Consider the following 25008-nt stretch of genomic DNA (forward strand, 5'->3'; position numbering starts at 1 on the left):
TGGCATCTGAATAAAGAGAGGAAAGTGATTTCCTCAAAGATTTATCCTCTCATCTTTTTGAAATTTGTCTGTAATTAAGGAACTATATACCTTTTATGCAAAATTAAGGGGGAAACTGCCAGCATCATCCGCCTCCAAGAAATGAAACTAGTTAGCTGAAACCACATGAAGTGGTTCCAAAGGACATCATCTGAACTGCATAAAGTCTCACTTAATCACCTTGTTGGTTAATAGCCAAAGGGCAAACAACTGGACTAAAAGTATTTTTTATTATCACAGTATCAGGAAAATTAAATTCAATACCCATTCACTTAAGCCATTCTTCCTAAAACCTCACAACGTTTCAGCAAGAGACAACTTAAATTGCTTTAATAGTCTACATTTCATCCTTCCACCAGAATGAACGAATACTTTAGCAAAGTTTCTCCAGGATGGATAACAATTTTAGTAAATAAATAGGCTCCTGAACCTCACACTCTGCTTTCAATCTTGCAAAAAAGCTAAATTGTTAAAGGGCTGAGTCAGGTCTCAACTCACTATGATATGATAACTATCCTCAAGCTTCTTCCTTACAGAATTTTGTAATAACTATACTATAAAAAGATGGTTTAATGTGCCAACAGCTGTTTCATGCTTCATCTATATAACATTTTCACTATGCAATCCTCTTCTAATTAGAGAAAAAGCAGTAACATATCACCATTTTCTTTTCATTTGTAAGGTACTCTGTGGATATCACAGATCTTTCCTTCTTCTTCTTCTTTTTATTTATTTTTCTTTTTTGACAGAGTCTTGCTCTGTTGCCCAGGCTGGAGTGCAGTGGCATTTGGCTCACAGCAACCTCTGCCTACTGGGTTCAAGCAATTCTCCCACCTTAGCCTCCCGAGTAGCTGGGATTACAGGCATGCACTACCATGCCCAGCTAATTTTTGTACTTTTAATAGAGAGAGGGTTTCACCATGTTGGCCAGGCTGGTCTCGAACTCCTGACTTCAAGTGATCCACCTGCCTTGGCCTCCCAAAGTGCTGGGATTACAGGTGTGAGCCACTGCACCCGGTCACTATTTTCTATCTCATTTGATTTTTCCATCATCCCAGAAATATACCCTCTCATATTTCACGAAAGACAGAAATCAAAGTGGAGAAAGTCACATTATTTGGCAATGGCTCAACAGTAACTAGTGGCAGAGACAGAAATAAAACTCGGATTTCATCAATCTCAAGTCCACAGTTTTCTATCATGTGTCTCCAAAATTCAAATGTAGAAAAATAATTATAAAAACCTTTTTGTGGGGACTTTTTTTTTTTTTTTGAGATGGAGTCTCGCTCGCCTAGGCAGAAGCGCAGTGGCGAGATCTCAGCTCACTGCAAGCTCCGCCTTCTGGGTTCACGCCATTCTCCTGCCTCAGCCTTCTGAGTTGCTGGGACTACAGGCGCCCGCCCACCATGCCCGGCTAATTTTTTGTATTTTTAGTAGAGACAGGGTTTCACCGTGTTAGCCAGGATGGTCATAGGTCCTTTTTTTTCTAAAAGAGCTGGAGGGTCAAGCTGGGCACCTGCATGTAATGTGAAGACCACGTGTGCACAGCATTTCAAACTCAATTCTTATAACAAGTTAGTAAATAGCACAGTACTCAAGAACTTCTCTCAGCATAAAGTTCAAAAGCTGCAGAGAAAAGACACACAGATATGGTTCCTGCCCTAAAGTGTTTGGAAAGTCACCCGCAACAGCAGTGAGACAAATCCATTTCCTGCTTCTTGAGCAACTGCTCTGCTCTCCTTGGCACATTCTGTCCATTTGACTCATTTATATTTTTTTGTTTTGTTTGCTTTTTAGTAATTTCCAACACACCCTTAAATTTTACAAATTCTCTCTTTGAAACAGGGCACAGGATTTGGTACCATAACAGATTTACCTATTTGTAGACACACTATACACCATTAAAAATCCATATGGTCACAACTGTGTAACCCCAGCAAAACTCTTACTTTTAGGCAACCCTCTGATTTCTGTCTCCAAAGCATTCCAGAAGTGTAAACATTCTAAGTTTCTTATTATTGCTTGTTTTTACAACAAAGTACTTTTGACAGTTTCATCTATCTTCACAAGGCTGACACTTCACGTTGTATTTCATTATCAGGCCTCCTCAGTCTCCTCCAGTCTTATTATCTTAAATGACCTTGATGTTTTTGAAGTGTACTCGACAAATATTTTGTAAAATGTCTCTCAATTAGGTTCACGTTTCATCATCATTAGAGTAAGGTCATGCATTTTTGGCAAAAATATCACAAAGGTTGTGCCCTTCTCAGGGCGTCACATCAGGATGTATGTGACGCTAATGTCTTATTATTGGAGACATTAACTTTGATTACTTGGTTAAGGTGGTGTCTGCCAAGCATCTCCACTGCAAAGTTATAATTTTTTCTTTTGTAATTAAACGTGTGGAGAGATCATTTGAGACTATGAAACTCTTCTGTTTCTCACACTTTTGCCCATTAATTTAGCATTTCTGCTTGCGACAATTATTTCTGTGTTGTTTTCCAAATGATTTTTCTATTTTCATGATTCCCTCTACTTACAGTTTGTTAAACGGAATTATCCTGCAAGAGCTCTCCCAATTTATTCCCCCAATTACTTGTTTTACTTCAGTATGGTCATATATTTATTTATTTTATTCTGCTGGATAGAATTCATTACAATCATTGCGTACTTTTTGTTCACATTACGTGGCAACTGGGAGCTCCTTCAAGTTGACTCATGCATCCTTTGACATGCTCCCATCATTTTGTGAGCATTTCTTTACTTTTGGGCTCATCTTGTGTTCAGCCTGCTCTAGCCCTACACTCAATCCTGTTTCCAAGGACACCTTACTCCTTTTGTTGAAGAATGATACTTAAAAAGCAGTCTTTTTATTTTATTTTATTTTATTTTTTTGTGAGATGGAGTCTTGCTCTGTTGCCCAAGCTAGAGTACAGTGGCCTGATCTTGGCTCATTGCAACCTGGGTTCAAGTGATTCTCCTGTCTCATCCTCCCAAGTAGCTGAGATTACAGGCATGCACCACCAGCCCGGCTAATTTTTGTATTTTTAGTGGAGACAGGGTTTTGCCATGTTGGCCAGGCTGGTCTCAAACTCCTGACCTCGGGTGATCTGCCCGCCTTGGCCTCCGAAAGTGCTGGGATTACCGGCCGGAGCCGTGGAGTAACCAAGGTCTTGATGTTAGATATACTTCCTGGTACTGGAGTGTCACTACTTCTAGGCCTTCTTCTCAGCAGAAAGAACTAAAACATACGTGTTTAGCTGTCTGGTAAGGTTAGTCTCTCCCTTGTATTAACAGTTTCACTTTTTCAGTGTTTTCCTGGCTATTCTTACATGATTCTTTTAACCATATGAACAGTAGCATCAATTTGTCTAATGTGATTATAAAAGCATTTTGGTATTTACATGATGATTGTGTTAAATTTGCAAAGTAATCTACAAAAAACTGATTATCTTAATAATATTAAGTCATCCTATCCAAGAACAAGGAATATTGTTCCATTTGTTCAAATTTGCAAATTTCAGAAGTGTTTTAACGTTTTATTCATATAGTTTTTGCACATTTCTTGTTTATTCCTAAGTATTTAATCTTCTTTGATGCTATTTTAAATGGGATTTTCACTACCAATACAATATGTCTTCCAATGGCTGTGTCTGTGTATACAAAGGCTTTTGATTTCTGCATATTAACTTTATATCCTGCTACTTTATTGAAATGTTTTGTTGTCTGAATTCATTTATCAGTGATTCTCTAGGGTTTTCCAAGTATACTATCATGTTAACTGCAATAGAGATAGTTCATCTCCTTTACCAAAGCTCATGCCTCTAACTGATCTTTTCTTGCCTAATTACCTGGCTAATATATCTAATATAACACTGAATAAGAGTGAAAATCATGGGCATTCTTGTCCTGTTACTGATCTTAGTAGAAATACCACTGGGGTTTCCCCATTAAAAAATTGGCTTTAGGACTAAGTGTGTGTATATATAATGTTAAGGAAGTAGCCCTCCATACCTGAGGTACTATTGTCCTTATTTTTTTATTAACAGCTTTATTGAGATATAATTCCTAATTCACAAATGGCTACACGTTGTTTGTCCACACATCAGCTGAGGAACATCTGGGTTGTTTTCATTTTGGGGGTGAGTTAAGTTCAAGTACATGTATATTTTATTTTAGGTTCAGAAGGTACATGTGCAGGTTTGTTAAATGGGTAAATTGTGTAATGCTGGCATTTAGGCATCACCCAAATATTTGGGTACCACCAAATAGTACCCAATAGGTAGTTTTTCAAACCTTATATCCCTTACCCCTTTCAGAGTCCTCAGTGTCTCCTGTTTCCAGCTTTATGGCCATGTGTATACACTGTTTAGCTCCCATGTATTAAGAATGTATAGTATTTTTCTGTTTCTGTATTAATTCACTGAGGATAACATCTCCAGCTGCATCCATGTTGCTGCAAAGGACATAATTTTGTTCTTTTTTATGGCTGTGTAGTATTCCATGGTATATATGTGCCATATTTTCTTTATCTAACTCACCACCGAGGGGTACATAGGTTGATTCCATGACTTTGCTATTGTGAATAGTGTTGCAATAAACATATGAGTGCAGGGAAAGTTTCTTTTTGATAAATGATTTCTTTTCCTTTGGGTACATATTCAGTAGTGGGATTGCTGGGTGGAATGGTATTTCTATTTTTAGTTCTTTGAGAAATCTTCATACTGTTTTCCATAGGGGTTGAACTAATTTACATTCCTACCAACGATGTATGAGTGTTCTCTTTTCTCCATATCGTTGATGACATGTGTTATATTTTGACTTAATAGTCATTCTGACTGGTGTGAGATGGTATCTCATTATGGCTGAAACTTGCATTTCTCTGATGATTAGTGATGTTGAGCATTTTTTCATGTTTGCTGGCAGCCAGAAGTGTCTATTCATGTCCTTTGCTCACTTTTTAATGGGGTTGTTTCTTATTTGAGTTTCTTATAGATATTTGTCCTTTGTCAGTTGCATAGTTTGCAAATATTTTCCCCCATTCTGCAGATTGTCTGTTCACTCTGTTGTTTCTTTTGCTGTGCAGAAGCTCTTTAGTTTAATTAAGTCCCATTTGCCAATATTTGTTTTTGTTGCATTTGCCTTCGAGGTCTTAGTCATAAATTCTTTGCCCAGGCCAATGTCCAGAGGAGTTTTTCTTCTATGATTTGCATCCTTTGAGGTATTATATTTAAGTTTTTAATCCATCTTAATTTTTGTATAAGGTGGGAGGTAGGGGTCCAGTTTCATTCTTCTGCATATGGCTGGCCAGTTTTCCCAGCACTATTTATTGAATAGGGTGTCCTTTCCTCATTGTTTATTTTTGTTGACTTTGTCAAAAGATCTGTTGGTTGTAGGTGTATGGCTTTATTCCCAGGTTCTCTATTTTGTTCCTGTGATCTATGTGTCTGTTTTTGTAACAGTTCGATGCTGTTTTCATTACCTACAACGTTTGCAGTATATTACCTTGAAGTCAGGTAACATGATGCCTAAGACTTTGTTCTTTTTGCTTAGGATTGTTTTGGCTATTTGGTTCTTTTGTGTTTCCACATGAATTTTATAATTTTTTTTCTAATTTCATGAAAAATGACACAGGTAATTTGATAGGAATTACATTGAATCTGTAGATTGTTTGGGCAGTATAGCCATTTAAATGATACTGATTCTTCCAATCCACGAGCATGGAATGTTTTTCCACTTGTTTGTGTCATCTCTGATTTCTTTCATCAGTGTCTTATAGTTCTTCTAGAGATCTTTCACCTCCTTGGATAAATGTATTCCTCGGTATTTTATTTTTTTTGCTATTGTAAATGGGATTGTATTCTTGATTTGGTTCGCAGCTTGAATGTTACTGGTATATAGGAATGCTACTGATTTCGGATGCTGATTCTGAATCCTGAAATTTTACTGAAGTTGTTTATCAAGTCTGAGAGTCTTTTGGAGGAACTTTTAGGGTTTTCTAGGTATAGAATCATATCATCAACAAACAGATAACTTGATTTCCTCTTTTCCTATTTGGATGACCTTTATTCTTTCTCTTGCCTGACTGCTCTGGCTACGACTTTTAGTACTATGTTGAATAGGAGTGGTGAGAGTAGGCATACTTGTCTTCTTCCGTGTTAGGGGGAACACTTTCAACTTTTGCCCTTCAGTATGATGTTGGCTACAGGTTTGCCATAGATGGCTCTTATTATTTAGAGGTATATTCTGTTGATGCCTAGTTTGTTGAGAGTTTTTATCATGTTGACATACTGGATTTTAATCAGAGACTTTTTTCCACATCTATTGAGATGATACAGTTTTTGTTTTTAATTGTTTATGTGGCGAATCACATATATGGATTTGTGTATATTGAACCATCCTTGCATCCCAGGAATAAAGCTCTCTTGAGCATGATGAATTATCTTTTTGATATGCTGCTGAATTCAGTTGGCTAGTTACTTGATAAAGATTTTTGTGTCTACGTTCAGAGATACTGGCTTGTTATTTTCCTTTTTCGTTGTAACCTTGCCAGATTTTGGTATCAGGATGATACTGGTTTCACAGAATGAATTAGGGAGGAATCCTGTCTCCTCAATTTTTGGAATAGTTTCAGTAAGATTGGTACCAGCTCTTCTTTGTTATGTCTGGTAGAATTTGGATGTGAATTCACCTGCTCCAGGGCTTTTTTTTTTTGTTGGTAGATTTTTATTATTGACTCAGTTTCGTAACTCATTATTAGCCTGTTCAGGATTTCAATTTCTTCCTGGTTCAACCTTGGGAAACTGTGTGTTTCCAGGGATTTATCCATTTCCTCTAGATTTTCTACTTTGTGTGCATACAGATATTTGCAGTAATCTCTGAGGATCTTTTCTATTTTTGTGCTATCAGCTGTAATCTCATCTCTGTCATTTTTAATTTGTGCTTATTTGGATATTCTCTTTTTTTTCTTTTTCTTTTTTTTTTTTTTTATGGAGTCTCACTCTGTTGCTCAGGCTGGAGTGCAGTGGCACTGCAACCTCTGCCTTCCGGGTTCAAGCAGTTCTCCTGCCTCAGTCTCCCTAGTAGCTGGGATTACAGGCATATGCCACCACGCCCAGCTGATTTTCTATTTTTAGTAGAGATGGGGTTTCACCATATTGGCCAGGCTGGTCTTGAACTCCTGAACTTGTGATCCGCCCACCTCAGCCTCCCAAAGTGCTGGGATTACAGGTATGAGCCACTGCGCCCAGCCCTTTTTTTTCTTAATCTAGTGAGTAGTCTATCAATCTTGTTTATCCTTTCAAAGAACCAACTTTTTGATTCACTGACCTTTTTTTTTTTTTTTTGGTCTCATTCTCCTCTGATCTTAGTTATTTTTCTTATGCTAGCTCTGGGTTTAGTGTGTTCTGTTTTTCCTGTTCCTTTAGGTCCAACAATTAGTTGTTAACTTGAGATTTTTCTGTTTTCTTGATGTAGGTACTTAGTGGTATCAGCATTCCCTTTGCTGTATCCCAGAAGTTTTGGTATATTGTGTCTCTATTTTCATTTGTTTCAAAGAATTCTTTTTTTTATTTCTGCCTCAATTTTGTGTTTATTCCAAAGTGAATCAGAGGACCAAGCTGTTTAGTTTCCATGTATTTGTGTTTTTTTGTTTTTTTGAGATGGAGTCTCGCTCCGTCACCCAGGGTGGAGTGCAGTGGCGTGATCTCGGCTTACTGCAACCTCTGCCTCCCAGGTTCAAGCAATTCTCCTACCTCAGCCTCCTGAGTAGCTGGGACTACAGGCATGTGTCACCATGCCCAGCTAATTTTTTTTTTTTTTTAGTAGAGACGGGAGTTTCACTATGTTAGTCAGGATGGTTTTGATCTCCTGACCTCATGAGCCTCCTGCCTCGACCTTCCAAAGTGCTGAGATTATAGGCATGAGCCACTGCACCCAGCCCTATTTGTGTGGTTTTGAGAGTTTCTCTTGGTATTAATTTCTAGTTTTATTCCACTGTGGTCTGAGAAGACGTTTGACAGGATTTCAGTTTTTTGAATTTGCTGAGGCTTGCTTTATGACTGAGCATGTAGTCAATCTTTGAGAATGTTCTGTGCACAGATAAGAAGAATGTATATTCTGTGGTTGTTGGGTGGAGTATTCTGTAGACATCTATTAGGTCTGTTTGGTCAAATTTCGAATTTAAGTCCAGAATTAGTATTCTGCCTTGATAGTCTGTTTAAGGAGATACTGAAATCCCCTACTATTATTGTATCGCTATCTCTTTTCTTAGGTCTGGTATTCATTTTATAAATCTGGATGCTCTGATGTTAGGTGACTATGTACATAAGATAATTAAATCTTCTAGTTGAACTGAACCTTTTATTATATAATGTAGTTTGTTTTTTACTGTTGGTTTAAAGTCTGTTTTATCTAAGAATAGTAACTCCTACTCTTTTTTGTTTTCTATTTGCACGATCTCTCTTCTTCCTTTTACTTTGAGTCTATCGATGTCATTACATGTGAGATGGGTCTCTTGAAGGCGATAGAAGGTTGGGTTCAAGCACATGTCCTGATATATCTGAGTCTCAACTCTGTCATAATTATTTCATATTCATATTTGTCATGTTTCCCTCTCTATAGGATATATATTTTCTTTAATACATTAATTTTTCTGGTATTTAAGGAAGTTTGTATTTTTGTTCTATGGTTATCTTTGTACTTATATCGTATTAAATGACCTTATCCTCTTGGATTTTTGTTTAATCATTTCTTATCTGGCTTGCCAGTTTTTGTCAATATTCTGTAAGTTACACCTATTGCCTAGACAGCAATCAATAAGCTCCTTCTATTTTACTCTTTCTCCTTTTTCTCTCATCCCATTTCCTTTTTTTTTTTTTTTTTGAGTTTTTTTTTTAATTATTCTTATACTTTAAGTTCTAGGGTACATATGCACAACGTGCAGGTTTTTACATATGTATACATGTGCCATGTTGGTGTGCTGCACCCATTAACTCATCATTTACATTAGGTATGTCTCCTAATGCTATCCCTCCCCACAATAGGACCTGGTGTGTGATGCTCCCATTCCAGTGTCCAAGTGATCTCATTGTTCAATTCCTACCTATGAGTGAGAACATGCGGTATTTGGTTTTCTGTTCTTGTGACAGTTTGCTGAGAATGATGGTTTCCAGCTGCATCCATGTCCCTACAAAGGACACGAACTCATCCTTTTTTATGGTTACACAGTTTTCCATGGTGTACATGTGCCATATTTTCTTAATCCAGTCTGTCAGTGATGGACATTTGGGTTGATTCCAAGTCTTTACTATTGTGAATAGTGTGCCGCAATAAACATACGTGTGCATGTGTCTTTATAGCAGCATGACTTATAATCCTTTGGGTATATCCCCAGTAATGGGATGGCTGGGTCAAATGGTATTTCTAGTTGGTCCTTGAGGAATTACCACACTGTTTTCCACAATGGTTGAACTAGTTTACAGTCCCACCAACAGTGTAAAAGTGTTCCTATTTCTCCACATCCTCTCCAGCACCTGTTGTTTCCTGATTTTTTAATGATTGCCATTCTAACTGGTGTGAGATGGTATCTCATTGTGGTTTCGATTCGCATTTCTCTGATGGCGAGTGACGATGAGCATTTTTTCATGTGTCTGTTGGCTGTATGAATGTCTTCTTTTGAGAAACGTCTGTTCACATCCTCTGCCCACTTTTTGATGGGGTTGTTTTTTTTCTTGTAAATTTGATTGAGTTCTTTATAGGTTCTGGATATTAGCCCTTTGTCAGATGAGTAGATTGCAAAAATTTTCTCCCATTCTGTAGGTTGCCTGTTCACTCTGATGATAGTTTCTTTTGCAGTGTAGAAGCTCCTTAGTTTAATTAGATCCCATTTGTCAATTTTGGCTTTTGTTGCCATTGCTTTTGGTGTTTTAGACATGAAGTCCTTGCCCATGCCTATGTCCTGAATGGTATTCCCTAGGTTTTCTTCTAGAGTTTTTATGGTTTTAGGTCTAACATTTAAGTCTCTAATCCATCTTGAATTAATTTTCGTATAAGGAGTAAGGAAAGGATCCAGTTTCAGCTTTCTACATATGGCTAGCCAGTTTTCCCAGCACCATTTATTAAATAAGGAATCCTTTCCCCATTTCTTGTTTTTGTCAGGTTTGTCAAAGATCAGATGGCTGTAGATGTGTGGTATTATTTCTGAGGGCTCTGTTCTGTTCCATTGGTCTATATCTCTGTTTTGGTGCCAGCACCATGCTGTTTTGGTTACGGTAGTCTTGTAGTATAGATTGAAGTCAGGTAGCGTGATGCCTCCAGCTTTGTTCTTTTGGCTTAGGATTGTCTTGGCAATGTGGGGTCTTTTTTTGGTTTCACATGAACTTTAAAGCAGTTTTTTCCAATTCTGTGAAGAAACTCATTGGTAGCTTAATGGGGATGGCACTGAATCTATAAATTACCTTGGGTAGTATGGCCATTTTCACAATATTGATTCTTCCTATCCATGAGTATGGTATGTTCTTCCATTTGTTTGTGTCCTCTTTTATTTCACTGAGCAGTGGTTTGTAGTTCTCCTTGAAGAGGTCCTTCATATCCCTTGTAAGTTGGATTCCTAGCTATTTTATTCTCTTTGAAGCTATTGTGAATGTGAATTCATTCATGATTTGGCTATTTGTCTATTACTGGTGTATAAGAATGCCTGTGATTTTTGCACATTGATTTTGTATCCTGAGACTTTGCTGAAGTTGCTTATCAGCTTAAGGAGATTTTGGGCTGAGACAATGGGGTTTTCTAAATATACAATCATGTCATCTGCAAACAGGGACAATTTGACTTCTTCTTTTCCTCACTGAATGCCCTTTATTTCTTTCTCTTGCCTGATTGCCCTAGCCAGAACTTCCAACACTATGTTGAATAGGAGTGGTGAGAGAGGGCATCCCTGTCTTGTGCCAGTTTTCAAAGGGAATGCTTCCAGGTTTTGCCCATTCAGTATGATATTGGCTGTGGGTTTGTCATAAATAGCTCTTATTATTTTGAGATACGTTCCATCAATACCGAATTTATTGAGAGTTTTTAGCATGAAGGGTTGTTGAATTTTGTCAAAGGCCTTTTCTGCATCTATTAAGATAATCATGTGGTTTTTGTCTTTGGTTCTGTTTATATGCTGGATTACATTTATTGATTTGCATATGTTGAACCAGCCTTGCATCCCAGGGATGAAGCCCACTTGATCATGGTGGATAAGCTTTTTGATGTGCTGCTGGATTCGGTTTGCCAGTATTTTATTGAGGATTTCTGCATCGATGTTCATCAGGGATATTGGTCTAAAATTCTCTTTTTTGTTGTTGTATCTCTGTCAGGCTTTGGTATCAGGATGATGTTGGCCTTGTAAAATGAGTTAGGGAGGATTCCCTCTTTTTCTATTGATTGGAATAGTTTCAGAAGGAATGGTACCAACTCCTCCTTGTACCTCTGGTAGAATTTGGCTGTGAATCCGTCTGGTCCTGGACTTGTTTTTGGTTGGTAGGCTTTTAATTATTGCCTCAATTTCAGAGCCTGCTATTGGCCTATTCAGGGATATTTCCCTCTACACACTGCTTTAAATGTGTCCCAGAGATTCTGGTATGTTGTATCTTTGTTCTCATTGGTTTCAAAGAACATCTTTATTTCTGCCTTCATTTCATTATGTACCCAGTAGTCATTCAGGAGCAGGCTGTTCAGTTTCCATATAGTTGAGCGGTTTTGATTGAGTTTCTTAGTCCTGAGTTCTAGTTTAATTGCACCGTGGTCTGAGAGACAGTTTGTTACAATTTCTGTTCTTTTACATTTGCTGAGGAGTGCTTTACTTCCAACTATGTGGTCGATTTTGGAATAAGTGCGATGTGGTGCTGAGAAGACTGTATATTCTGTTGATTTGGGGTGGAGAGTTCTGTAGATATCTATTAGGTCTGCTTGGTGCAGAGTTGAGTTCAATTCCTGGATATCCTTGTTAACTTTCTGTCTTGTTGATCTGTCTAATGTTGACAGTGGGGTGTTAAAGTCTCCCATTATTATTGTATGGGAGTCTAAGTCTCTTTGTAAGTCTCTAAGGACTTGCTTTATGAATCTGGGTGCTCCTGTATTGGGTGCATATATATTTAGGACAGTTAGCTCTTCCTGATGAATTGATCCCTTTACCATTATGTAATGGCCTTCTTGGTCTCTTTTGATCTTTGATGGTTTAAAGTGTGTTTTATCAGAGACTAGGATTGCAACCCCTGCTTTTTTTGTGTGTTCCATTTGCTTGGTAGATCTTCCTCCATCCCTTTATTTTGAGCCTATGTGCGTCTCCGCATGTGAGATGGGTCTCCTGAATACAGCAAACTGATGGATCTTGACTCTTTATCCAATTTGCCAGTCTGTGTCTTTTAATTGGACCATTTAGTCCATTTACATTTAAAGTTAATATTGTTATGTGTGAACTTGATCCTGTCATTATTATATTAGCTGGTTATTTTGCTCGCTAGTTGGTGCAGTTTCTTCCTAGCATCGATGGACTTTACATTTTGACATGTTTTTGCAATGGCTGGTACCTGTTGTTCCCTTCCATGTTTAGTGCTTCCTTCAGGATGTCTTGTAGGGCAGGCCTGGTGGTAACAAAATCTCTAAGCATTTGCTTGTCTGTAAAGGATTTTACTTATTTCTCCTTCACTTATGAAGCTTAGTTTGGCTGGATATGAAATTCTGGGTTGAAAATTCTTTTCTTTAAGAATGTTGAATATTGGCCCCCACTCTCTTCTGGCTTGGAGAGTTACTGCTGAGAGATCTGCTATTAGTCTGATGGGCTTCCCTTTGTGGGTAACCCGACCTTTCTCTCTGGCTGCCCTTAATAGTTTTTCCTTCATTTCAACTTTGGTGAATCTGACAATTATGTGTCTTGGAGTTGCTCTTCTCGAGGAGTATCTTTGTGGCGTTCTCTGTATTTCCTTAATTTGAAAGTTGGCCTGCCTTACTAGGTTGGGGAAGTTCTCCTGGATGATATCCTGCAGAGTGTTTTCCAACTTGGTTCCATTTTCCCCTTCACTTTCAGGCACACGAATCAGACGTAGATTTGGTCTTTTCACATAATCCCATATTTCTTGGAGGCTTTGTCCATTTCTTTTTACTTTTTTTTCCCACACCTCTCACTTCATTTTGTTCATTTGATCTTCAATCGCTGATACTCCTTCTTCCAGTTGATGGAGTCAGTTACTGAAGTTTGTGCATTTGTCACGTATATCTCGTGTTATGGTTTTCATCTCTATGAGTTCTTTTAACGTCTTCTCTGCATTGATTATTCTAGTTATCCATTCTTTTTTCAAAGTTTTTAGTTTCTTTGCGCGCTGGTTACGTAGTTCCTCCTTTAGCTCTGAGAAGTTTGATCGACTGAAGCCCTCTTCTCTCAACTCGTCAAAGTCATTCTCTGTCCAGCTTTGTTCCATTGCTGGCAATGAGCTGCATTCCTTTGCAGGGGGAGATGCGCTCTGATTTTTTGAATTTCCAGCTTTTCTGCATTGCTTTTTCCCCATCTTTGTGGTTTTATTTGCCTTTGGTCTTTGATGATGGTGACGTACTGATGGGGTTTTGGTGTGGGTGTCCTTTCTGTTTGTTAGTTTTCCTTCTAACAGTCAGGACCCTCGGCTGTAGGTCTGTTGGAGTTTGCTTGAGGTCCACTCCAGACCCTGTTTGCCTGGGTATCAGCAGTGGAGGCTGCAGAAGATAGAATATTGCTGAACAGCGAGTGCTGCTGTCTGATTCTTGCTCTGGAAGCTTCGTCTCGGGTGTACCCTGCTGTGTGAGGTGTGAAGTTTTGGTCTGCACCTAGTGGGGGATGTCTCCCAGTTAGGCTACTCAGGGGTCAGGGACCCACTTGGGCAGGCAGTCTGTCCGTTCTCAGATCTCAGCCTCCATGCTGGGAGATCCACTGCTCCTTCAAAGCTATCAGACAGGGGCATTTACCTCTGCTGAGGTTTCTGTTGCTTTCTGTTTAGCTATGCCCTGTCCCCAGTGGAGGAATCTACAGAGGCAGGCTGGCTTCCTTGAGCTGCGGTGGGCTCCACCCAATTCGAGCTTCCTAGTGGCTTTGTTTATCCACTTAAGCCTCAGCAATGGCAAGCACCCTCCCCCAGCCTCGCTGCTGCCTTGCAGTTAGACCTCAGACTGCTGTGCTAGCAATGAGGGAGGCTCCGTGGGCGTGTGACCCTTCGGGCCAGGTGTGGGATATAATCTCCTGGTGTGCCGTTTGCTAAGACCCTTGGTAAAGCGCAGTATTAGGGTGGGAGTTACCTGATTTTCCAGGTGTTGTGTGTCTCAGTTTCCCTTGGCTAGGAAAAGGGATTCCCGTCCCCCTTGCACTTCCCTGGTGAGGCGATGCCTCGCCCTGCTTCAGCTCTTGCTGGTCGGGCTGCACCAGCTGACTAGCACCAATTGTCCGGCACTCCCCAGTGAGATGAACCCGGTACCTCAGTTGAAAATGCAGAAATCACCCATCTTCTGTGTCACTCACACTGGGAGCTGGAGGCTGGAGCTGTTCCTATTCAGCCATCTTGGGTGCACCCCCCTCTCTTCCCATTTCTAAGCGCATTTTTTGTTTGTTTGTTTTTAGAGACAGGGTCTGTCACCCAGGCTAGAGTGCAGTGGTCCAATCATAGCTCACTGCACCCTCAAGTTCCTGGACTCAAGGATTCCTGAGAGGCTCCTGCCTCAGCCTCTCAAGCAGCTGGGACTCTAAGTGTATGCCACCATGCCTGCCTAATTTTAAAAATTCTTTGTAAAGATAGGGTCTTGCTATGTTGCCCAGGCTTGTCTCAAACTCCTGACCTCAAGCTATCCTCCTGCTTTGGCCTCCCAAAGTGCTAGGACTACACACATGAGCTACCACTCCCAGTCAAGCTGCATTACTAACAGTTTGTCACCACTTTTTGTATCTTAATCTTCCACCCTCTTTCCCACCTTTCAGTCTCAAATCTACATTTATATATACCAAAATGCTCACTATCATTCCTTTTGCTAAAATATACTAGTTATTTCTTGGTTAGATAAGTTAATCCTCTGGTACATCATGCCCATACAGCTTTCTGTGTGGACAGAAATGTTCTATGTCTTTGCTCTCTAGCATGGTACCCACTAGTTACATGGGGCTGCTGAGCATCTAAAATATGACTAATACAATGAATTAACTAAGTCTTATATATTTATAAATTGTAACTCATTTAAATTACCACTAAAAGTCACTGGATTACATACTTTTTTAAGAGGACGAATTTTATGGTGTGTGTATATCTAAAAAGCTACATGTGACTACAGGCTTTGAATCACACTTAACTGCTTTAGTAGATGCTTGGAGAAGGGATCATGGGTGCACAGATCTCTAAGTCCTTGAGGTCTTTAAAAAACAGCTTTATAGAGACACAATTCACATAATATTAAATACATCCTTTTAAAGTGTGTGACTTAGTGATTTTTTAGTTTTTTCACAAACTTGTGCAACCATCACCACCATATAATTCCACAACAGTTTCATCATTTCATAAAGAAACTCTATACCCATTTGTAGTCACTCATCATTTCTCCCTTCCTCACATCCCCTGGATTTACTTTCTATCTGTATGGATTTGCCAAATCCAAATATTTCATATAAAAAGAATCATACAGCATGTGTCCTTCTGGTTCTGGCTTCTTTCACTTAGCATACTGCTTTCAGGGTTTATCCATGTTGCTGCATATACTAGTACCTTTTACTGGTGAATAATATTCCACTATCTGATATAACAGTTTGTTTATCCATTAATCAAGTGACAGACATTTGAGTTCTACTTTCCAGTTGTTATGAATAATGTTGCTGTCAACATATACAAGTTTGGTGTAAACATATATGTTTTCATTTCTCTTGGGTATATACCTAAGAGCAGAATTGCTGGGTAATACTGTGTTTAATTATTTGAGGAACTGACAATCTGTTTTCCAAAGTGCTTCCATAATTTTACATTCCTGCCAGCAGTGTATGAGGTTTCAATTTCTCTCCATTTTCTCCAACATCTGTTATTGTCTTCTTGATTATAGCCACCCTAGTGGGTATAAGTCATATCTGATTGTGGTTTTTATTTACATTTCCCCAATGGCTAATGATGCTAAGCATCTTTTTATGTGTTTCTTGGCCATGTGTGTATTTTCTTTTGAGATATGTCTATTCAAATCCTTTGAACATATTTTCATTCAGCTATTTGTCTTTTTTATTGTGAATTGTAAGAATTATTTCAAGTCCCCTATCAGATATATTTCTGTGGGTTGCATTTTCACTTTCTTGATGGTATCCTTTGAAGCACGCAAGTTTTAAATTTTGATCAAACCCAATTTATCTATTTTTTTTAGTTGTTGCTTATGTTTTTGGTGCTTAAATGTTTAACAGTTTTCTATAACTTAGATCTTAAAGGAGACTTCGCTTGATATAAAAATCTTGAGTCAATCTTTAAGTTTTCAAAAAACATTGCTCCATTATTACCTTGCATTGTATAATGTTTTTGAGAAGTATAATGACAGTCTAAATATTTGCCTTTTAAAATTATTTTATCTTTTTATGGGTAGTCATAATTATTTATATCTTCAAAATCTAATGGTTTTAATATAATAAGTTTTAAAATTGAACATTCTGGGTTTATTCCAGGTACCCAATCGATACTCTTTTTCAAATGTACTTTAAGATATTTTGTTTGTTGTTGAAAAAACTCCTTGAATGATATTTTAAAATAATACTTCTGTCACTTTGTCTTTGTTCTTCAAGGACACATATACAAATGTTATTCCTTTTGGATCGTCTTCCATTTCCACTATTTTATCTCTAGCTTTTCAAATAATTCTTTATCTTATTTTCATTCTTTTCATTTTCCTTTGTTTCTTTAATGTCCCTTATTAATTTTTTGGGTGTGCTCTCCCTTGGGCACCCTGTAATTACTCCTCATTTCTCAGATAACTGTCATTTTCTTCCATTTTCTGAGTTAAATCACCTCTTTCCAGTCCTTCCTGTTTGTCCATTTTGCTCTTAGTTCTTTAATTTTTTGTTTTATATCATAAAATGTTCACTTGACTATTGTTAATTCTGCTTGGGATGTTGTCTTATAGTTTTGTTAGGCTTCACAACAGATTTTTTGGGGTACGAATTATTCGACAGTGGACATATGTTGTTTTTTGTTTTCTCATTTTGGGAGCCAATAACCCAATAAGGATCCGTTCATCTTTTTCCCAATCATTTTCACGGTATCAGGTTGTTTTACAAGTTTCTTAGTTCAGTGCTGTATCTTCTATCAGCATATATCAAGTGAAGATACGTTAAGGGATCTCTTTGTTTGGACTGAGTAGGGAAGGGCTGTGTGTCCTCTGATGTTCTGGTTCACTTGTCTTGTAGAACCTTTAGTTTTCCCCATTTGCTTCACTTCCTCTTTACCAACCCAACTGCCAATTTTCCTTCAATAACTGTATTTCTGGCTTGCTATTCCTTCCAGTTGCATGTACTTACACCTAAGCTTAGGTGGTAGTGGTAGACCCACCTAAAGCCCCACTGCCAGCTCCCCTCTTCTCTCTTCCCCACAGTTTTTCTCATTCTGCCATTGCTTGATACAAAATCTTAGGGTGAGGCAGGGATAAAGTCAAAGTGTAACTGCTGGGAATTGATGCTTATTTCTCTTTTTATTTATAATTTTCCCTCTCACTGAATTAAGATAGGGGCTATCACACTTTGGAGCTGCTAAAGGAACATATTTCTCATAGAAGATGCTCTAGCTCAGTAGGGTGCAATCTGGCTGCACTTCCTAATTCTCTAGGGAGCTTTCCTTAGTGTAGAATTCTCAACTTCAACTCGAAGATATTCTTGTTAAGTAGGTCAGGGTGGGGCCTCAAAATCTATATAGCAGAATTCTGATGGTGGAGTTGAGAATCATCATGGTGCAAAAACCCTTGTCCTCATGCATTTTCGTGGTTTCTGGGGATATGCACACCCCTCACTGGCAGGGTAGACTCGCCCATCTCATCCATTTTAAGAGCATCAGAGAAACAGGGGCAAAGATTACCAAAGCAGTCTCTCAGAGTACGGGCAGAACTCTTCTGATAAGCCATGAATGGCCTCTTTCCAATCTCAGAGCAATGTTCACAGCTGAACACAGGAATGCCTGGAAGCTTCTGGCTAAACCTTTCTGGTTTGTTCTGGTTAATAAAAATGGAGTGTGCCACTAGAACTCCAACCTTGCTAAGATTACACAGTCAGCCACTTTCCAATGCCCCCACCCGACTCCATTCTCCAGGACTGAGGTAGATCTTTTTGGGAGAAATAAGGGAGAGAAAAGAATGAAAATTCTCTTCCCCTTCATAGTATTCTAAACATCATCGACTGATTCTCTAGTTTTGAAAAACCTGTCAGTTGATTTTGATGTAATAACCCTGGTTAAGAACTATACCTTAAAATACCTGAGAAGCACAACACTTTAAAAAGCAGAGAGGGGATGTATATGTTATCTAGAAATATCTCTAGACACATTCAGTTTTTCTATTAAAATCCTTCTTTTATAAAAATCTATTTGTTTCAGCAGTAGTACCTGGGTCACCTTAAGCTTTCAGTGTGTTCAGCAGACCATCTGCACTGGAGTCACTGGGGGAGCCTTGTTAAACATACAGTTCCCAGACTATCCCTCTAAAATCGAAGTGAGAAGACCTGAGATAAGAGCCAAGAATCTGCATATTTGATAAGTACTTTAGGAAATTCTGAAAACACTTTGAGAAACACTATCTTAGTCCACCGTGACTCTCAAAACATCAGACACTTCATGATACATCAGAACGTCAAAAGATAGCCCTCATCACTGAAAAAAATAGTTGCCTACAGCTCAGATTTTTAAAATGCCAGAAATATCTGTCTTTGCCAAAAGGCACCAGTTGTCATGGTCAATTGATCATGCTCTTCTAAATTTTCTGTTCTCTTTTAGTCCTTTTGATATTTACATATATTCTCTCTGAGTCACTAAAACTTATGGTCTGTAATGTGACTAATACTCCGGGAATATTTAATAAACCCACATGAGCAATTACCATGAAGCTCATTTGAACATATACTTCCCCAACTTCTGCCCCTGAAAATACCTTGTACTAGTCCACTCAGGAATAAAAACAGACCTGGCTGCCCTCCCACAGCAGGGACCTGTAACTCTCCTTTAACGGGTCCATTTTGGCTTTGTTAATTAGGCTGACTTCATCAGGAGAAGCGGTCTGGCCATCAAATGTGTGTGCAGATGCTAGGTGGACAGGGAGTCAGCCATTGCCAAGATTTCAGGAAGAAACAGAAGGATGGCAGTCCCTCTGGCAATGTCTCATCCACTCCGGTGACCCATGGAGAATGTCTACCCTCCCCGCACCCATCTGTTGATGACAACTAATTATCTGAAACTCCTTTGGGGTTTCCATCAGGAAAATCCTCAACTGTAATTAAAAAGACAGGTAAATGAGAAATCTAGGCCCATGATCTAGGTTAGAATATCTTCCTCAAGTATTTAGAGGAAGATGAAGATGACTAAAAGTTGTCTAATGTAACACAGATTCCCTGTCTCTTATTTGGTTACCAAATAGCTTCCTGCTACCAGGTATAGTAGATTAATATATACTATTCTAAAGCTGCAATACCTTTTTTTCATTTTCTGAGACAGGTTCACACTCTGTAACCCAGGCTGGAGTGTAGGTGGCATGATCAGAGCTCACAGCAGCCTCGAACTCCTAGGCTCAAGTGATCTTCCCACCTCAGCCTTCCAAGTAGCTGGGACCAGAGATGTGGCCACCACACCTGACTTGTTTTTTTTGTTTTGTTTTGTTTTTTTCAGTTTGTAGAGACAGGGTCTTGCCATGTTGCCCAGGCTGGTCTCAAACTCTCAGGCTCAAGCAATCCTCCCGTGCTGACCTCCCAAAGTTCTGGGATTATAGGTGTGAGCCACTGTGCCCGGCCCTGTAATACTTGACAGTATGAGACTGGCTTTAGCAGGAAAAATTCAGAGCAAAGGAAAACTCTCATGAGTCAAAATGTGGTCTTCTGCCCTGTGTCCAATAACACATGCTTCTCCGATATTTCTCATAACACTTGGTAGCGCAAGTTCTACTTAGAGGATGAACCACTGAAACACATAAAGTCCTTTCCTCAGTTATATAACGAAACACAGAACTGTAACCATAATTTATTACCACAAAAAAAAAAGGAATTTACATATTTTTAAGATTTGTATTATGTAGCAAACTGAATGGAAGGGCAACTGAAGCAAAGTTTCACCAATGCCTGCAGCTGTTTGCCAAACACACAGCTTTGTATCATCCAACAACAGAATGTTGCTCATCATACCATAAGCCTAAATTATACTAGACCAACTTTATAATTTTCCGTCTATTCTACCTTCTTAAACCTACCTTTCACTATAGTTTATTGTGCAGTTACTTTAAACTCTTCATTAGATTGTAAGCTTCTTGAGGATAATTCCTATATGTAGTCATTTCTCAATGTCCTACGCATCCAGCACAGTGATTTAAACTCAGTGAGATGTTTGCTGCATTGAACCATGTGAACAAAAACAAATCACAACTGAAACCCTCTGCAAGAAGGCAGTCACAAAGAATCTTTCCTAAAAACTGTCTTTAATATTTTAAATTTCATGTTTTCTGGGTTGGCCTACCTCAACAACTGTTTACTAGTTTAATCATTCCCCCCTCAAACTCATCAAACTAAATACACTATATTTGTAAATTTTCCTGAGTTTAAATTATGCCTCAATAAAAAAAAAGTAATAAAATTTTTAAAAATAGGTAGGTAAAAATCTCCAGTATTGAGGTTGTGCAAAGAGGATAAGTATTAACCTTTAAAGGCAATACTTTGGTGGAAATCATTAGAAAATGTTATTTTTGTTATCTTCTAACAAGTGAACTAATATAAAAATATGGTTTTAAAAAAACAGCTAATCAAATTTATCCCACCCCCTTCACATAATCCTGTCTGCCCAAGATAATTAACAATCTTAACTTTTCTTTCTGTTTCTACTAAATCAGTTGCTATGCTATGCTGGAGATGTAGCAATTATAGCTTGGAAAACAAAGGTACGGGAATATGCCTTCTTGAAACAGTTTCTTATTTCTCCCATTTTTTGGTCATTTGTTTTACTCTCATAAAATAAAACCAAGATATTTGCTCCTTCTTATTCACCCAACCCTTTACTCCAGAACTCTCCTGTGCCAGAAATGTTATTTATCCTGCCCTGTCCTCCCCTCACAGCCTCCAAAGGCTGGCAAATTCTTCCTAACAGCCCCTGTTTTCAAAAATGCAGCTGGCTGTAGACACGTCAGTCTATTTGTATGGGGATTTCTGCCTAAATGCCTTTAGCTAACACTGCTGGCCTAGCTTCTGATAGCAGTGTCCTTCCAGTGGCTCAGTTCACACCTTTGTCCAGTTCATATTCATGTTCCAGTTCACACAATCCTTCCTTTTCCAACATATAGGTACCATTTGAGAACTGAACAAATAAGCAAAATGAGAAAAACCGACGTTTAGAATGACCTGCACAGAATCACAAAGTCAACAATCAAGGCAGTGGTTCTCAATCCTGGGAGTCATCACAATCCCCTAAAACTACAATTGTTCTTACTTAAATCCTTGTTTAAACACATCTAAACATGAAAACACAGTCTCCAGAAAATGAAATACAGAAATGTATTTCTGAGAAAAATCAAATTCTCGGAAATGAATAAAGAATGATTATTATCTACTGGAAATTCTAGCACTGATAACCTTTAATAGTCGTGAACTTGCCAGAATTGGCCAGATTCAGAAATGGTTTTTATTTCACTCAGACTCCTAAAACCTATATCCATTCCTTTATTTGGTCCTATAGATTCAGTGTAGAACTCTAGGGGAACAAGTGGATTCCCATTATGATATAACTTATAATTCTCCATAGAAGAAATCAAATTTTATAGTATTCACAACCAGAAAGTATATGTCTAAAGTGATCTGTCTCTGCACACTGTGCTTTGATATTAATGTAAAAACAATAATTCTGGCCTGGTGCGGTGGCTCACGCCTACCCTAGCACTTTGGGAGGCCAAGGCAGGTGGATCACTTGAGGTCAGAAGTTTAAGATCAGCCTGGTCAACATGGGGAAACCCCATCTCTACTAAAATTACAAAAATTAGCCAGAAGTGGTGGCACACACCTGTAATCCTGGCTATTTGGGAGGCTGAGGGAAGAGAATCACTTGAACCCAGGAGGTGGAGGCTGCAATGAGCTGAGATCACACCACTGCACTTCAAGCCTGGGCCACAAAGCTAGACTCCGTCTCAAAAAAAAAAAAAGGCCGGGTGCGGTGGCTCAAGCCTGTAATCCCAGCACTTTGGGAGGCCGAGACGGGTGGATCACGAGGTCAGGAGATCGAGACCATCCTAGCTAACATGGTGAAACCCCGTCTCTACTAAAAAATACAAAAAACTAGCCGGGCGAGGTGGCGGGCGTCTGTGGTCCCAGCTACTCGGGAGGCTGAGGCAGGAGAATGGCGTGAACCCGGGAGGCGGAGCTTGCTGTGAGCTGAGATCCGGCCACTGCACTCCAGCCTGGGCAACAGAGCGAGACTCCGTCTCAAAAAAAAAAAAAAAAAAAAAAATACCCCCAAACCAGAAAACAAGAATTCTTTCAATGATCTTGAAATATTTCACTTTTTACCAGGAGGATGACATAGTACTGGCCAATTACAATATGACAATCCCATTTTCTCACAGTTCTATTGTTTCTTTATAATTATTCCAGTTGGAATTCGTTATAACTTACATGAGTACAATGAAGATAATTTTCTTTTTAAGTGAGGAAAACAGAACAAAAGGAAAAAGAAGAGTGCTAGAAATGTTCTATATCTTGTTCTGGGTAAGGTGGTCCCTGCAACTATTTCTATAAATATGTAAAAATTCATTGAGCAGTACACTTAAAAGTTGGACACTTTACTGAATATAAGTCATATTTTTGTAGTAAGATTTTTTTTAATCTTATTAAAGATTTATGGAAAAGATGAGGAAGAAAAAAATATAAAGCCTGGAATTGAAATTCCTTAAATTCTCTATCATTTATTACACAAATATTTTTTGAGCACTTTCCTTTATTCTAGACACTGTAAGATGTTGATGATAAAACTATAATTAAGACACAGTCATTGGCCGCATGTTAGTAATCTAATAATGGAGAGAGACAAGTGAACAAGAAATTACAATACAGTGTGCGATGGCTATTATGATAGGAGTAAGCTCAGGGAGTTAGGCACATGCAGTGGCAAATCTAATTCAGCTTAGGAGAGCCAGAGATTGCAGATGGCCATTTCACCCACATAATATGACACATGCTGAAACACAGCTAACATTTATTTTGTAAGGTAAAAAGATCCGTCATCATTTCCTTCTTTTCTCTGCACTTCTAGAAGCAAAATTAAATTTAACATTTTTGTCTTCATTATGAGATACACTAAAAGTTAGATCCTTCATATTGTCTCTAAAGTAATGGTCACTCCCTAAAAATAAACATGGGAGCAGAAGTCAAAATAACTCAGGCTATCAGCCTATGAAATGTTTTAGAATGATGCACATGGGTTCTGAAGCAAACAAGATGCTCCAAAGTAAGTTAACAGCCACTGTTACTTAAAGCTTTCTTTAAAGAAAATTCTGTATGTGGCAACTTATCACAACAAAATAACAGAGCTTCATTTAATGTTGAAATTAACCTCTCCCTCCCATTCAAAACAACTTCTTCAAATGCTTAAAGTGTATGATACAAGTAATTTAGGAAAATTTTGCTTTTTCAAAACAAAATAATTGAATTGAATATGGAGTTAATTATGGTAAAGATAAGAAGGACTGATTAAAAAACAGTAAGTGCTGGGCACAGTGGCTCGCACCTGTAATCCCAGTATTTTGGGTGGCCAAGGTGGGTGGGTCGCTTGAGGCCAGGAGTTCGAAACCAGCCTGGCCAACATGGCAAAACCCCATCTCTACTAAAAATACAAAAAATTAGTTGGGCATGGTGGCACATGCCTGTAGTCCCAGCTACTTGGGAGGCTGAGGCAGGAGAATCGCTTGAACCTGGGAGGCAGAAGTTCCAATGAGTCGAGACCGCACCACTACACTTCAGCCTAAGCAACACAGTGAGACTCTGTCTCAAAAAATCAAAAAACCAAAAACAATAACTAAGCTAACTCTAGGACAATTCATCTCCATCTCCCAAAGTCCCAAACATGTGAAAGCAGGAACAGAGAATCATAAGATAATTAAGCTAAGCCTGGCATGGAATGTGACCAGGTAGTAACACAGGAGCACACTTCTCATCCTTGTTTTACACCTATATCCCCATGACACATGTATGGACAATGTAACCTACTTTGTTCCAGAGAGCAGCAAAGTTAATAAAGAATCTATAGGTTGCTCCTGACTCCATCGCCTACAAAATGGTCAGTAAAGTGGCTGGCAAAACTATTTCCTTCACAAATCTGGGACAGACACATAATCAGAAAGTTCATACAGTCTCAGGTCACAAAAGACAAAGATACAAATGAGGGACTATTTATAGACTCAGATGATAAACAAGACAAACGGCTTTACCTGTCAGCCTTCATCAGAAGGTTAGGCGGGAGCTCAAGGAGCTGGTTGTGTTGCACATCCAAGACCTCCACCGAGGTTCTTTCTAGCCTTTCAGGAAGCCTTGCCAACTGGTTGTGTCCTGCCAGTAGTTTCCGGAGACTGCTGTTACAAAATAAGCTGTATAAAAAGGGACAAAAGACCGAAAAATGAAAAAGAGTAGAATACTTAAAATTATCTCTCCAAAAATCACAAATTCATTTGGAGCAACTACAAATTCATTTTAATATAAATTCAAACTTGGAACTATTTGTGTTTCAATACTTTCTATACTCA

At 38.7% G+C, this 25008-nt stretch overlaps 1 protein-coding gene across 1 annotated transcript in view; it reads right to left on the reverse strand.

Moving 5' to 3' along the window:
* The window catches only part of PHLPP1 (PH domain and leucine rich repeat protein phosphatase 1), a 267725-nt gene that overhangs the window by 41391 nt on the left and 201326 nt on the right, over nucleotides 1-25008 (reverse strand). Inside the window, exon 10 of the mRNA XM_015439655.3 lies at nucleotides 24697-24852. Coding sequence (XP_015295141.3) covers nucleotides 24697-24852 — 156 coding nt within the window. The remainder of the gene's footprint in view (nucleotides 1-24696; nucleotides 24853-25008) is intronic.

The sequence above is a fragment of the Macaca fascicularis genome, chromosome 18, assembly GCF_037993035.2.
Source record: "Macaca fascicularis isolate 582-1 chromosome 18, T2T-MFA8v1.1".
Lineage (NCBI taxonomy): Eukaryota > Metazoa > Chordata > Mammalia > Primates > Cercopithecidae > Macaca > Macaca fascicularis.